This window comes from Strix aluco, chromosome 11 (genome assembly GCF_031877795.1).
Source record: "Strix aluco isolate bStrAlu1 chromosome 11, bStrAlu1.hap1, whole genome shotgun sequence".
In the NCBI taxonomy this organism is placed as follows: Eukaryota; Metazoa; Chordata; class Aves; order Strigiformes; family Strigidae; genus Strix; species Strix aluco.
In genome coordinates, this window is record NC_133941.1 from 5,923,477 (window position 1) to 5,938,250 (window position 14,774).

General features: G+C 40.4%; 2 protein-coding genes across 3 annotated transcripts in view; one reads left to right on the top strand and one right to left on the bottom strand.

Moving 5' to 3' along the window:
• Positions 1–351: 351 nt before the first annotated feature.
• Positions 352–9,346, bottom strand: THOC7 (THO complex subunit 7). Its single transcript, XM_074835858.1, has 8 exons — positions 9,175–9,346; positions 8,566–8,683; positions 7,567–7,694; positions 7,151–7,237; positions 5,675–5,732; positions 2,119–2,185; positions 1,929–1,998; positions 352–738 (listed from the first exon to the last, which is right to left on the bottom strand). Exons 1-8 carry the CDS (start codon positions 9,191–9,193, stop codon positions 671–673), a joined length of 615 nt encoding a protein of 204 aa, XP_074691959.1. The 5' UTR covers positions 9,194–9,346; the 3' UTR covers positions 352–670.
• A 1-nt stretch (position 9,347) lies between these two features.
• ATXN7 (ataxin 7) overlaps positions 9,348–14,774 on the top strand; it is an 89,023-nt gene continuing 83,596 nt past the window's right edge. For both annotated transcript variants that reach the window (XM_074835850.1, XM_074835853.1), the window contains exon 1: positions 9,348–9,433. The gene's annotated coding sequence lies outside the window, so the exon portion shown is untranslated. The remainder of the gene's footprint in view (positions 9,434–14,774) is intronic.

Below are 14,774 nucleotides of genomic sequence, written 5' to 3' on the forward strand. Positions count from 1 at the left end.
CAGAACACAGCATAGCAAGGCTCAGATCACTGCAGTCCTCTACATCACCTTAAGGAAAAAAATAAAGCTAGTACAGTATGATTTTTGTTGTTTTACACCCCTTGACAAGCATTAATTCTATAGAAGTAATTTGTTTTATATGAAACTAGCAAATTCTAGTCTAGTCACAGGCAAGTTCTAAAATGGCAGCTACTTTGAAAAATTAAGACTCTACTTAGTTGAGTTTTAGGTCCCATCTGGACTAGGGTATGGAAGCTGGGACTCATGCAAAGATGCACTGCCCTCGCTCCAATGTCAAGTAAGGAAAGGAGCCCGTACTATTAGGCTCAATGCCTACAAAAAATAGGAAACTCTTTGTAAACACCTTTTATTGACAATGTTTTGCAAACACCTTAGTTCACAAGTACTGTGCAGAAGCTTCATCCTTTGTAAAACAAAATATATTTCTTGTCACAAATTACAAAGTTTGTTTATTAACACAAATTGCCTGTCTGCAGAGATCTGTAACTCTCTTTTTCTCCCAAAGCATAAGCAAAACAAGTATTTTTCTATAAAAATTCACAGAAGCAGTAGAAAACTATTTTTCAGCTCTGTCTTTTACTGTTGGTTTCAACACAAAGCGAAGACACTTGGACATTCTTCAGTGGTATAGTCAGTCTTCATATTACAGCTACTGTTTGGTCTCTGTTTCCATCTGAGTTTCTTGAGATTCTTCGGCTTCTGAAAGTTTTTCATCATCTAAAATTCAATATTACTGTTAGTCAAACATGCTTGGTTATATTTACAGACTATATTGCAGAGCTATGTCCCACTTAAATATTTTATGTTAATTGCCTTAAATGTGTAGTTGAGTATCTCATACAAAATGCTGTGTTCAAACAAAAAAAAAAATCCGTCAAAGTTTTTAAGGCTGTTATCTGTAACAGCTATTACAGAAAACATGGGGTAAATTCAAGCAAAGAGTACTGGATTGCTTCAAACCACATGCCTTCTCTTTGCCTTTTAATAGTTTAACTCAAACTGAAGCTGTGGCTTCTGCTAAAATGTTACTTCCTTCACAAAATTCTAGAAGCTGAAAGGTAATCTATACGAAAATGTATTTTAGAGACTAATACTTAAGCAAGTGTTAGCAACACAGAATAACAATAACCTTCTGCTAAAGTGCACCTAGGATTAACAGTTCGTTATGCTTAAGAAGATCTAGATGGCCTTGGAGAATGAAGTCCACTCTTAGAGCCATCTCTGTATGTTAATCAGGTCATGCTCAAAGACTGTAACAATTATTCCATCTCAGAAAGACATGGCAAAAAACCAGCAAATAATATTTAAAACAATACTATCAGGGCATGAAAAGTAAGCACTGATTTGAGAATATTATTTCTATGACAAAAACGGGTATGACTAAATTCCTGAATTTTGCTCTTGTGTATGCCAGTTTTAGTCTCTGCTCTATTAGACTCACGCTCTGAGTAGGTAAAGTCATTTGGCTTTCCTGTATTTCAATTTCTCTTTAGTAAAGCTCAAACAATACCACAATGGCAGTGGCATGTTCAAAACTACTGAAACAGGAATTATACAAATAAGTTTGGAAACTATGCACAAGAATACTTTCCTGTAAGAAATACTTTTTCTGTTTAAAAAAACCCAACTTCAAATTGCTATTCTCCATCCCCACATCTCAAAAAAGTCTGTTGCCTACAGATTAGTCTGAAGCTAGTCAGGAAATGACATGGTGGCTAGCTTGTACAAGAAAAAAAATTCTGAGCAGTCTCAGGCTCTGGACTACTACTGTGGAAAAAAAAATGCTGCTGATGCAAGAGGTCACCAACCTCAATTGCACATAACTAGCCCACTGCTGGAAGCTGCAATTCCTTTTGATCTGCTGAAACCCAACCCAGTTATATATATAAATTAAGAACACCACTTACTTTCAAGGGTTTGCTGAAGTTCATGGATGGTGCTCAGGAGAACATGAAACTGCTTTCTTCTCAGCTCCAACTGGAACAATAAAATACATATTTCAGGAAACAGAGAGCACAGCCAGTCAAGCAATCCATAACAGATTCTCCATTATGTTCCCAATAAATAATTAGAATATAATCTCTAGGAAAAACCTACCTTATCTTCAACATTTTCTTTAATGTGAGAAAGATGTTGCAGTTCTTTTCCCAAAGCTTCTAGCTGCCTGGAAAGAAGTTGTCATAGTATTTTTAAAAAGTTCTGTAAAATTCTTGAAAAATAGATTTGAACTAAATGGAGGAAAAGGAACTATTAAATAAACAGCATAGGTAAACAAAGCATAACAAATGAAATTACATAGAGACATAAATGTTAAATTATTATGTCATAAACTTGTAATTTCAGGACTTGTTTTCTGTAAAAGGCCTCCAAGTTTGAATACAATTGTACACCGGGCATTTGGACTGTTAACAATTCAGCCCTGCCACAAACATGTTATTTACTTGACCATACAATGAAAGTTAAAGAAGTGGGTTACATTAAACACCCATGGTATTTTCATAAGCTTCACTACTTCACAGATTTATGTTGACATCAGTAGATTAAATAAAAACACGGCATCAGCAAGAAGATATTTGATAAACCTACATACCCAACATACAAACACAACAATTCCCAGACACAACAACTGACCAAACACATAGTCAAGTACCTTATCTCTGACAATGGCCTGACCAGGCAGAGTACTGGATAACATGTAGACTTTACAGTAGGTGTATGTAGAATAATCCATGTTTTTGATGAAACTACATGATACAGCCTATGCCTCAGCACACAGAATTTAACACTCATTTCCTTCTCAAATGCCTCTGGCATTAAGAGATAAAGGAAACATGCAACACCTATAATCTTCATTGTTATTCATATCCTTTTGAAATACATCTTTCAACACCTCTTCAGGATCTTTCTGCAAGCATTGGACTGTTTTCTGTTCCCACTTGGACCCACCATGGACCACCACAATCCTTTTTGAGGCAGGGCAAAGACTAACAGGTACCATAATGTACACTAGCTTTCAAATGAGGATGGAGCATCAACGCCTACACGCAAACCTCCAGTTTGGCCCTTGTACTTTTCCTCTAATGCCTACCATAATTTATGCTTCATGTAATGAGAACAATCTGTTTCTTTAAAGGTGAAGTGGATTGAGGCTGACCATCCCTGATTAATTAGCAGGCAGAGCCATACAGCGGCCAGTAAGGGAATAAAAGGTTTTTTTCTGAAATACTGACAGCTGCTGTAACTAGTCTGGGCAGAGAACCACAAAAAGGCCTCCAGTTCTAAGTGACTCGCCGCGGCTGGGAAAAAGGCCTGTTTTAGTGCTACCTGAGGGTGTTGTCTTTTTTTGAGCCAGTACGCTTGGCATCTTGAGGGAAATGCCTGAAAGAGGGTTGGGTGTGTCATTATCCCTTCCCGTAACAGAGACTGGCTAACAGGTTATAGGCTCATACAGTGATTTTGCTAACATTTGGTTTTTAGTTTCTGTAAGACTTCTGTTTGGCCAAATCTCACTGTTTATACTGTGCTGTCAGGTATAAGCAGACTGTGAGAAGACATGCAATTTTTTTCTAGTAACATCCAAGCTACATCTGGCATTTTACTTCTTTTACTTTCTGCTCCAGAGAATCTCTGCCTAGCCTTCTCATTTTTGTATCTCCTTTTCTAAAACTCAGTGTCATTTCTTGGTCCTTTTAACAGCTCTTCTGATACTGCATCTAATTACACTGTGGGCACTGCCATTTAGTAGTTCAGGTCCTGTCACTTCCTGAACTGACTAAGCTGGTAACACCTTCTCTTCTTTTGTGCTGTATGACTAGTTGTTCCAAGGAACAGTCCCTTAAAAGCATAAAGAAAGTATTTTTCTGAACTTTGTCCTATTGTGCCATATGACCTGCAAAAGCTATAAATGTAACTCTTGCAATAAAACATGACATTTCTCCTCACAGTAAGTTTTCTCAAGTGTTTTTTAGTGATTAAGGGTTCCATGAAAAGCATGACATTGTTAGTGAGGCTTCCTCCATTCTGATTTGAGGGTGCTCCTTCTTGGTTCATAGTATGAGTTTCTGTATACTTTCCTCAAACTGGAGAGAAAGGAAGCTTTGTAATTAAAACATTGGATAAAAACTTCATCTAGTCCCTATATTCACTTGGAGAGGTCAGTTAAAGCTAGAACACTTATGAACCAAGCTCCCTTTCAAAATGTTACATTTTGTTACTATGTCCTATTTCCCCATCTCTAAAATGGAGGATCACACTCTGCTATAGTTCAAGTTTGGATACTAAGGGCAAAAGGGGCATACAGTGTAGCCATTCTTGTGTGGATGAACACACCAGTATTTCTAACTGTAGTATACTCTTCTAAAGAGATGATAAAATCAAGTTTAAGAAAAGACAAAACGCCAAATTTACTAGCTGTGCCTTACCACCATTTCTAGTTTTGCTCAAGAAACTTATGCTTGGATGTGTTAATCAAAATTAGAACAAACCCTCTAAACCTAAACAACCTGGCATCCCCCAAGAAAAAGGTATTACTGTTTAGTTGTTTCCATTCTTAATCAACCGACTTATCTGAAAAACTTCGCTTTTGATAATTCCTTATTGTGAAGCCTCTCTTGATAAATGGCACATGCTGACTAATGAAGTAAGGAGTAGCCAAGCCTCATGAGAATCACCTGTAATAAAGTTGTGGTAATGATACCAAGGCAACAAACGATATCAAGAAAAAGAACATACAAGAAAGAAATGTGTGAAATATTCTTGGTAGCTTATAGCTACAAAAATCCTACTATTAGGGTAATAATATAATAAAATATCTTCCTTTTGCTATAAAAGGCCATGGAATGTGAAAAGACAGCCTCCCTCTGCAATTTCACTGAAAGTAGGCAACAGGATAGGTGCAAACTGCGCTTCAATGAGAACAGTAACCCCATGCTATATCTTTAATCAGGTTAAGAAGAACAAACTCATAGATGCAAGGAGTTCTGGAATGTTTCTATGGCTTGATAAAATTAAAAATATTATGTCCCCACAACTGCCCGAAATGACCCAAAGGCACAGATAGCGATCCAAACCCAACAGTGACACAAGCAATATTGTCAGTTACATGCAAGATGAGTTGGACAACAGGTAGGTCTAACTGGCATGCCAGGGCAGGTTATACTGTGGTACACAACGTAGTCATTTATAACCGGCCATGCAGGAACAACTACTACAAGGAAAACATAAAAAAACCTAAAAGTTTTCTCCTGCTTTCTCTCATTCCACCTTACTTGCTTGTGCATTATGTATTTTGCGTCACTACTGAATCCCTTGCTGATGCACTTTACAGCACTTCCCCACTATCTCTCTTTTCTGAGCAACTCGTCCCCAGTAAATAGACATTAGATGTGCATTTACATCCGAGTTCACTTATTCACCTTAACAATGGAAAAATTTCAAATACAAAATGATGAGCAAAGCTTCTGAACCCATACAGATGGAGATTAATTAAAGCAAGCTGATAAGGGCACACTTTGAAAACGAAACCCAAGTTTTTCTTGTGTCAAAAGAAATTATATGAAAGTGAGGAAAGGTCAAACTGAAAAGCAAGGAACTGTCAAATCTGGTGACTTCTAGATTACTGGCTTATTATAATTTAATGTAGTCTCATACTTACTTCAGTGTTTCATGTCTGTCTGGATGGTGCTGTATGACTTTGGCCAATGCATCATACTCTGAAAGAAATTTAAAGAGTTTATCTAAATAATTCTGAAATTATTGATTCAAGAATCGAAAATCAGGTACCACAGAATGGTACAGATTCTTTCTCCTTCTTGAAAAACTGTTTTAACATTTTTCAAATTTGTACATAACACCTTACATATATAAAAAGTACCTGCATAATTTATACCATGCTGTAACCTTTCAAAGTGGATGATTACATGAAAAGAGATTTTAAACAAACTACAGATATGATTGTAGGCAGATAATGATCTACTCACACTTACCCAGTGCTAGTGATTCACAAAGGATGAGGCCAGAAAACAGGACCTTTAGATATCTCTGTACTGCTGCACCTTTGGTCTTTCGTGTATGATTCATAAGCATTGGGTTTAGATACAGTGTAATGTATATGTACAGAAAACAGTGCTGATGTTATGCATAAACATTTAAAATTTTTAGAAAAAAAGTAAAAAATGATGCATGAGAAACAACAGGGTTTTTTAAAAACTGTATTACACATTGAGAATAATATTATGGTTATACAGGCAACATCCATTTCCTGATAGTAAGACTGTACATATACCAACTACCTCATTCACATGGAAAAATCTGTGCTGCAGGCTGGACAGAACATATCAAAAAGCAAACATGTCAGAGCTATGTTTGTGAAGACATAAGAATTCTACATTCCTACTGGTTAAGGTTCTTTTAATTTCCAGCTGAGTCTAAAATTATCCACAAAATTGATCAAACAGTTGTATTTAAAACCTCCATCTGTTACACTTTTAATCATTTTGTTTTTTCTTGATAAATGAAATGCACAAAGAAAGTCTTGCCTCTCCTCAATTGCTAATCTTTTTATAAGACAGTATTACAGGGAAATGCTTTAAGTTTCAATTTAAATTATCAGAACATACTTTTAAGAGTAGGTAAAAAATACACCTCTCAGTAAGGACACATACAGAGTTCTTGGGTGTGTAACTGGCACCACTGTCTCTGTGTATGCCAAGACGTTACCTTCCCTTAAGAGCTGAAGGAAGACACTTGCATGATCTTCAGTGCTTGTCTTCAGCTTCTCTTCAGCTCTTGTCTCGCTGTTAATAATGTGCTTTAGTTCTTCAAGTCACCTGAATTGTGATAGGATGCTTCGGGGGGTTTTCTTTGGCCAGAAAACATCTCTCTGAACTACTGTTAAAGGTTTTCCTGATGTTGCATGTCATTGAGATCTACTGGTTCAATCCTGCCTGCCTCATCCACCAAAAACTTTCAGTAGTGGGTGTGGAACCCACCAGACTAAATATAGTATTCATGATGCCAGTATATTGCCGTGCATTTTCAAAAATTTGGTATCTATTTTCTGATACAATGTATTTTAAAAGATAAGAAAATAACAAAGCCAACCAGTGTAAATACAAATATTGCTCCTTACCCTGGCGATTTTTTCGAATTCTTTTTGCTTGCAGGATTTGTTTTTTGCATTCAGAAATCTTCTCATGTGCTGCAGCTATACTATTTTCTTTTAAAAAAAATAAACAGAGTTATATTGAAATCAAACAATACATGTAAACAAAGATAAAGAGCAATTTGTGACATGGTGGCCTGCTAGCTCCATCAGCTTCAAAACTATATACGCTTCAATAGGTTAAAAAAAGATTTTATTTGTATGTATTTTGATATACTCATAAGAAGCCTACAGCATATATATGAGTGCTATCTATTAAGAAAAATTAAAAAAACCCCAAACCACTCATCATATGTATATATTATGTTCACCAGAACTGGCTCAAGCTTGTCCATAAAAGAGAAACTGTCAAACAGGAAACAGTAATATTTTCTCATCTTTACCTATATCCTTATATATTTTTTCATAATTTTCCATTTCTCTCAGGTTCATATCATAGACCAGAAGAGTTTTTCCCATCGAAAATTCACACTGTGATAAAGTACTCAGCATTCGTTGGTACTGGCTGTAACTGAAAACAGACAAGATATTTACTCCTAAGCAGCATAAAAATACCCCCTACCTTTACAAAACAAGAAAACAAAGCCTCATGTAGCGTAAGGAACAGTTAAATAACAATGATTAAGTAAAGAAAATATTTCAAAGATTGAATGTAAAGTTTTTTGAAAGTGGTTATAAACATTGCACCCACTAATTCCACCATCATGACCTTATAGGTGTAGAGTATTAAAGCAATGGGCAGGTTGATCCAGGGCTTATAAATTTCCCAGCTAGGGCTGGCTCTGTGACCATCGAGATCAGTATTTTAATACTGCAGTGCTTCTCTGTACACAGAATTGTTATATTGTCTCCTCCAGGAATTTATATCCAGTACTAGTACACACCCCGCAGCTGAACACCCTGTTGTCATTCATCCCTTACTACTTTAGCCTGTTTTTTGTTTGGGTTTTTTTTTTTTGTTTGTTTGTTTTTTTAAAAAAAGGGAACCACAGCAGCAGAAATACCAGCAGTGCTACCCTTTCCTAACAGAACAAATGCAGAACTGCCAACTAAAATATTACGAGCCATGATGCAGTTATAATAGTGGGACTCCCGGATGGATCACGCAGCGGCACGACAATCCTGAGGGCACTCGAGCGGTGCTGCCGGGTTTCATGATACAGCCTGCAGCCTTCAGTACTTTCTGACCCATCTCTAGTCCTCATCTCTCACCACAGTGCTCGGCGTCTGTGCTGGAAACACCACACAGCCATAGCGAAAAGCAGATGTGTACGTTTTAACACGGATGTTTTCAAAATGGATCAAGCCCAGTTTTCCACTGAAATGCAAGCTAATCAGTTCCAAGACTAAAAAAAACCAAAACAAAAAAAGAAAACAAATACCCTTCCTCTTGAGATCCGGAATTACACCACTTAATGAAACTCTTCACCAACAAATTGATCCGCCTGTCGTCACCAGCACCATCGCCATCGATCAGAAGTCGCTTGCGGATAACTTCATCTGAGGGAAAACTCCTGTTTAAATGGCAGCCGCCTCCCAGGGCCGAGCGCGGGCTTCACCCCCGGCCTTCAGGGAAAGACTCCCGGGGCTAAACCGGGAGGAGCTGCTCGAGAAACGCCGTCCCCGGGCGCCGGGCGGGAGCGCGGGGCTGAGGGACCCTGGGGCCCGGGAGGAGAGGCCGGGGGGCGGGGGGCGCCCAAGGCCCGGGCGTGCCCGGGAGCGGGGCTGCGGGCTCGGGGCCGGGATGGAGGCCCGGCTGCGGGGTGAGCGGCCGCGGGTCGAGCTCAGGGGGGCCGCGGGGAGAGAGGCCCGAGGCCGGGGCGTGGGGAGCCCTTACCCGAAGGGCGGCCGGGGCCGTGCGGCGGGGGCAGCCCGGCGGGTGGGAAGGGCGAGGCGGGCCCGGCGCCGCGGGGAGCCGAGCGGGCCGGGCAGGGGTCGGGGCGCGGGGCGGCGGGCGCGGGGCGGGAGTGGAGGAAGGAGGGAGGTCTCACCGTCGGTCACGGCCCCCATGGCGGCGAGTGCCGGAGCCGGCGGGGCGGCGGCAGCAGCGAGTGAGGTCAGCTTCCCACAATGCAGCCGGCGAGAGCGGCGGCCATGGAGGGGGAGGCGGCAGCGGCGGCGGCTGGGGCCTGAGCCGGCTGGCGGCGGACGCGCGGCCCGGCGGCGGCTGCTGCGGCGGCGGGGAGGGCCGGCGGGCGAGGCCTGCGCCCCGCGTGGAACCGGCCCCCTGGCGAGGGGCGGCCCCGCCAGGTGAGGGGCCGACGGGGGAGGGAAGCGGCGGTCCCCGCGCCCGCAGCCAGGCTCCACCTCCCCGCCCCCGCCACCGCGCCCCCGGCCCCGCCGCCCCCCGCCCGGGCCGCCCCGCCATGCCCCCGGCACATGCTCCCTCGCCCTCGACGCGCCGCGGCGGGAAGGCCGCCGGGCCGGGGTGCGCCTCGGCCGCCCTCCCGCCGCGCTCCTGCCCCAGCGCGTCCTCCCGGGGCTGCTGTCCCCATCACTCTTGGCTGCCCCGTCCTCCCCTCACGGGGCTCTGCACGGCCTCGGCCCCCCACGATGGCGGCAGCGACACACGGGGAAGCGAGGTGGACGGGCCCACCGCGGCGCCCAGCACCGAGGCGATGGCGCCGTGAGGGTGGTGGGACCCACCGTGGTGGCTGGAGGGAGCGGGAGTGCCGGCCCCTTGGTGCCCGCTCCCTGGTGAGGGTGCGGAGGACGTGCCCATGGCGCAGGCGTGAGGGAGGTGGGCTGGCCTCCTTGGGCCACCCTTGGGCTTGTCCCCGCTTGATGCTGGGAAGACAAGCAGCAGGGCCCGGGGTGTGCAAACAATCATCATTCTGATACGTTTCCTGGTGAGTTTGGTTGTCGCCAATGGATAGGAAGAAAAGTTGTTTCTTCCTACCCTGAGAAACTAAGCTGGCGCTGGAAAAAAAAGCTAGAGGTGTCTGGAGAAAAGAGCGTTAAGGTGTTAGCGATACCAAGCGTTGAGTTTTAGGCTTTTGGTCCACAGACTTTGACACCTGGGCAGTGCTAAAGCTGGTAGTGTTATTGTAGTATATATCATGGTACCTGAGAAATACGTTCCCTCTTCGTTTTGGTTTGGACGCTTAAGTAGTTTATGGACTTGTTCTGCTTAGCACTTTGCATTGACAATTTTAGGGTCCTGGTGTGAATGTGTGCTGTAATCTGTGCTTTCCTGGTTTTAGAGCTGTGAGTGATTATGAGGCGCTTTTTTGTTCTGGATAGGGTCAGTTAACAGCTATTTACAGATTTGTAGATTGTTTCAAGCCAGTACTTTGTCTTCAATAGGCAACTGGTCAGATTCTTTGGAAGATGCTATTGGGAAAGCATTACAGGGAGTGGTCATTAAAACTCTGCCCAACTGTTGGGAATAAAGAATTTCCAACACAGAAAATCTGGATAAGTGATTTCTGTTCTTGAAATCTTTATGTATTATTATGTGATTTGTGAGTGATATAATTATATGTGATAAACCTAGCTCTCTGCAGTTATACAAAGCTTGAGCCAAGGAATGGGCCATGAATTCATGTGTCATTAAAAACACTCACTTTTATGAACTCTGAAATTGTTGCCGTTTAATATAGTTGCTTTGATGAAAACCTTTGTTTTTCCTAAGGCTTTAGTCACTATGTTATAGCCCTAGTGTTTTGCCAAAGAGTGAGAAGACCTAGCTGACGTTCTCTACACAAATGTTACGCAGTGGGGTTTGTTGCTGCCTTTCCCTCTTTACCACTGATTACCTTTTGGAAGTCTTAAGCATCTTGAAGCATCCAGTCTTATCAAGACTTAATATTTTTCTTGCCCTTCTCTGAGCTCTTTCCGTTTTCTGAGACCTATCCGTTTCTACCACAGAGAGAAGTTGATCTGAACTGAAGACTTGTAGGTGAAAATCCACAATTATTTATTTAATCGCATTTGAGTACTGTTGTGTTATTTTCTGTCATTTAATCCAATATAATCTTTTTTCACTTTTTGTTCATCATTCCAGTCTTGGTCTGATAGTCTTATTAAACTCTCTACAATGACAGATAGTCCTTGAGTAATTAATTTAGAATACAGCAGTCCATATGATTAGTTAATAATATTTAATGAGTTTTGTGCCATTCTTGTCTTCATATGTGTTACTAATTACAAAAGTCTTACAAATTCTCTGTTCTGGGTCTTAGGCTCATAAGAATAATTTTGAGAACAAAGCCATTATTTTTCTTTTTAAGACAGGACTTTCAGGCATCATCAATGTTCATTAACTTTTCTCTTTTAGAATGGGAAGTAGAATTTGGTAAATACGTCATCAAGAACCTCACTAAGGCTACATATTGATGTAATAGCCTGTTCTCTTTCCTGCCCTATTTTGCCATTTTAAACATCCACGAGATTTTTTTGCCCAGGAAGCCAGTTCCAGCTTGCTGGGTTTCTATACGCACTTGAGTCTTTGGAGTCTTGTTTCGATTTCCAAGTAGAGTTCCTCATCTTGTAAGTATGAAATCACCCTTGTTTCACATGTATGGAGTGTGTGGCACTGGCTGTATACAAGCATGTTTTTCCATTAATTCAGTGTCACGTATGATGTAGATCTCAAGAGCAGGGTTGACCTAGTCTTATTTATTTGTCCTTCACCAGTTTGTGCATTCTGTGCAGATTCTATCAGCTACAGTCTTTTATATAATCCTTCAACTGACTGACAGAAATACCAAATAGCATTGGACCTTCCTTACGGCAACAGTATTGGAGATTCATGCAATAGGAAAAAACGTCTTGCATGGGGTATAGCACCTTACTCTGTGCCAGCTCTTTTAGAATAAGTACCTGTGTTTGCAGGCTTTCCAACAAGCTAATGTGATGTAGTTTTCCCTCTTTCCTTGAGTTCCTTTATATGTGCCATATGGTAAGACCTTGAAGCAGCTTATACATAATAATTTCTTGCACACCTGTCCTTGTCAAAAGTGTTAAATGATCCTCTGTAATGTTTCCAGGTGACTCTGGATACAAGAAGTATAAGCTAGGTAAGTTTAGTACTGCAAGATGTTACATGTGTGTGGAACTGGCTCAGATTTTTCATTAGTATCCTTTTTTTGCTGAAAAAATGGCTTTTAAGTACACCAGATTTTTTTTTTTTTTTAATTGAGGAAATCTGTTAATGTTGAAGTTTCCTTTCCTGAAAAAAAAAAAATCTATGAGAGTCAAAGTTTAAAGAGACTTTATACCTCCTCCCCTTTTCTTTAACTGCATATAGATATTTTTTTTTTTCCAACTGCAGAAAAGTTAAAGGGGAAGAAGCTTTTTATTAGTATTCCAGGCTATAATGAGCTATGATTTTTAGAGCTAAGAAAACAGCTTTAACTATTGATGAGGTGGATTTAAAATATTTTTCCTAAGCCTCCCTAATAATTTATGAGGTGGTTTTAGATTCCAGGTTTTCTTCGTGTTGAATAACTTCTAAATCAGACTGTTGTGTGGCACTAAATCTTACAGAGATCTAAGTATAGTAGGTCAGAAACTACAAGGTATTTTTATCCAGTCCAACCTATATTCTTGTCAGAAAGCCATACCAAATATATTTAGCGAGACCTATTTTCTGTAAGCCTATGTTTAGCATTACTTTTTATCACTGTCCTTTATTTCTTTGTTGATTGTACACCACGATTTTATGCAAGACGGGTATCAAACTAGCCTATTGGTGTCACCCTGTTTTCTCATTTTAAATTATGTTAGAGTGTTATATTTTCTTTGCAGTCTTTAGCCTCAGTGTTTACTGAAAACTAGCATCAGTGTTTCAAGAGCTTGTCATCTGATTCTGTAAAAATTCTTAGACGCTGGCTGTCTAGTTCTGCAGATATTAAAATAATTCACTTTTGGCAGATAAACCTGAAATATTTCAATCCAGTGATTGGTGTAAAACAAGTAGTAGCGTTTTTCTTTTTTTTTTTTTTTTTTTTTTTAAGGTACTAAGCAATGTGGTTCTTAGCCTTGTAAAAAGCTTTCCTAAGATGGACCCTTGTGTTTCTGCAGAGCTAGCACATTTTCACAGAATTACAACATAACGAGAGAAGGGAGAGTGAAAATACTTGTTGCGACTGTAGTGACAATAACAATAATTTAAAAATGCAACATTTTATTATCAATTTTGCTGTCTACTGCCTGTGTTACCAAGATTGATTAAATGTACTGTTAATACCATACTTTAAAAGCTGGGCTCCTATCAGATAACAATGTAACCACAAGTTGTGGGCTACCGGATTGGTTTTATTTCTTATTTTTCACTATGTAACTGAAAGAAGCCTGTAAAATTCCAGAATTTTTCACAGAAGCAGTTTGAAAAATACAAGTACTAGAAATGCTGTGTTTGTTATAAAGACATTTCACTACTACTACTACTTTCCTCATGAAGTGAGACAGAAGCTTAGCTTAGTAATTTAAAATAACAATAGTATTGCATGATCCTTTTAAATAATTTTTTGTTAAATAAGGGCTCTGTCTCTTGGTTAATCTAGATTATACAGGGGGCATTCTGATATTGCCCTTTTTCAGATATCTTCACAGGAATTATGTAACAGCTTTCTACAGTTCATATCTGGATCCTACTGAATATTTATGAAGCTTGGAGATCAATTATGGTATGTTTTAAGGTGATCTGTCACTAATTTATTACAGCTTGTCAAACTCAAAACTACATGAGACTGGAAATTTAGGTATTCAGTGTAGAAGAATGAGTTTACAGGTGCAGGGATGCACCCAGCAAATGAAAGCGTGCCTTGCATGTGTGTCAAAAGGTGCTTTAATTGAGGCAGTGGAATTATCAGAAGTTAAAAGTGGTACACGGGGTCATGATGCCTATTCCCAGTGACCTGGTAGGTTCCCACTTGGCAAGAAAGTGAAGGTGTTTTAACAGGTATCTCATGAAACTCAGTGTCGTGAAACTGCTGCAAGACAGGTTAGATGGTTAGATTTTTCTTTTATTCTAAAAATTATTAACACCGTGGACTTCAGCTGCCTGTGCAATGCCTCGGAGATCCCACATGGTGTCTGCATTCTGTGATTTAAAATGACTGTCGGGTAATTTTAGAGCAGCATTTCATGTTTCGTGTATTCTGTAAGGAAGCAGCCATTTATTCTTTTGGAATTGTTTTCGACGGGATTAGTCAGTTATCTAGTAGCCTCTTAGTTTGTTGGCAGGATGTTTTGAGAGTGGTTTCCTTTATTTATTTATTTTTAAATAAAAAACCAGCATATTTTTATTTCTCCTTCCTCAATCCTACAATTCATGGGTTTGGTAGCATTTACATTGTGCCCTGAAGATCATCAGTGTCATGCCAGAGTTTTCAGAGGAAGAGGTGGATGCTGAAGGAGGTTTTGAACTGACTAAGAAGAATTTGTCTTTGTTGGCAGCAGGCCAAATGGTAAATGTTTGTATTAACTGTGGCTTGAAACATTGGATGAACAATAAGAGAGTTGTGAATATCATGTTTACTTGTATCATGTTTAAATAAATAACTGTTAGTGCTACTGAGGAAATTTTGCACAAAGATTGCAAGGGAAAACAGGCATTTCCTCCTTTGGAAAGCAGCTCTTGCCC

Excerpts from the sequence above, each read along its gene's own strand:
- THOC7 (XM_074835858.1), bottom strand. Across the intron at positions 7,695-8,565 it reads TCCGGATCTCAAGAGGAAGG|TTACAGCCAGTACCAACGAA; the intron begins GTATTTGTTTTC and ends GTCTGTTTTCAG. Across the intron at positions 739-1,928 it reads ACTTCAGCAAACCCTTGAAA|ATGATGAAAAACTTTCAGAA; the intron begins GTAAGTGGTGTT and ends ATTGAATTTTAG.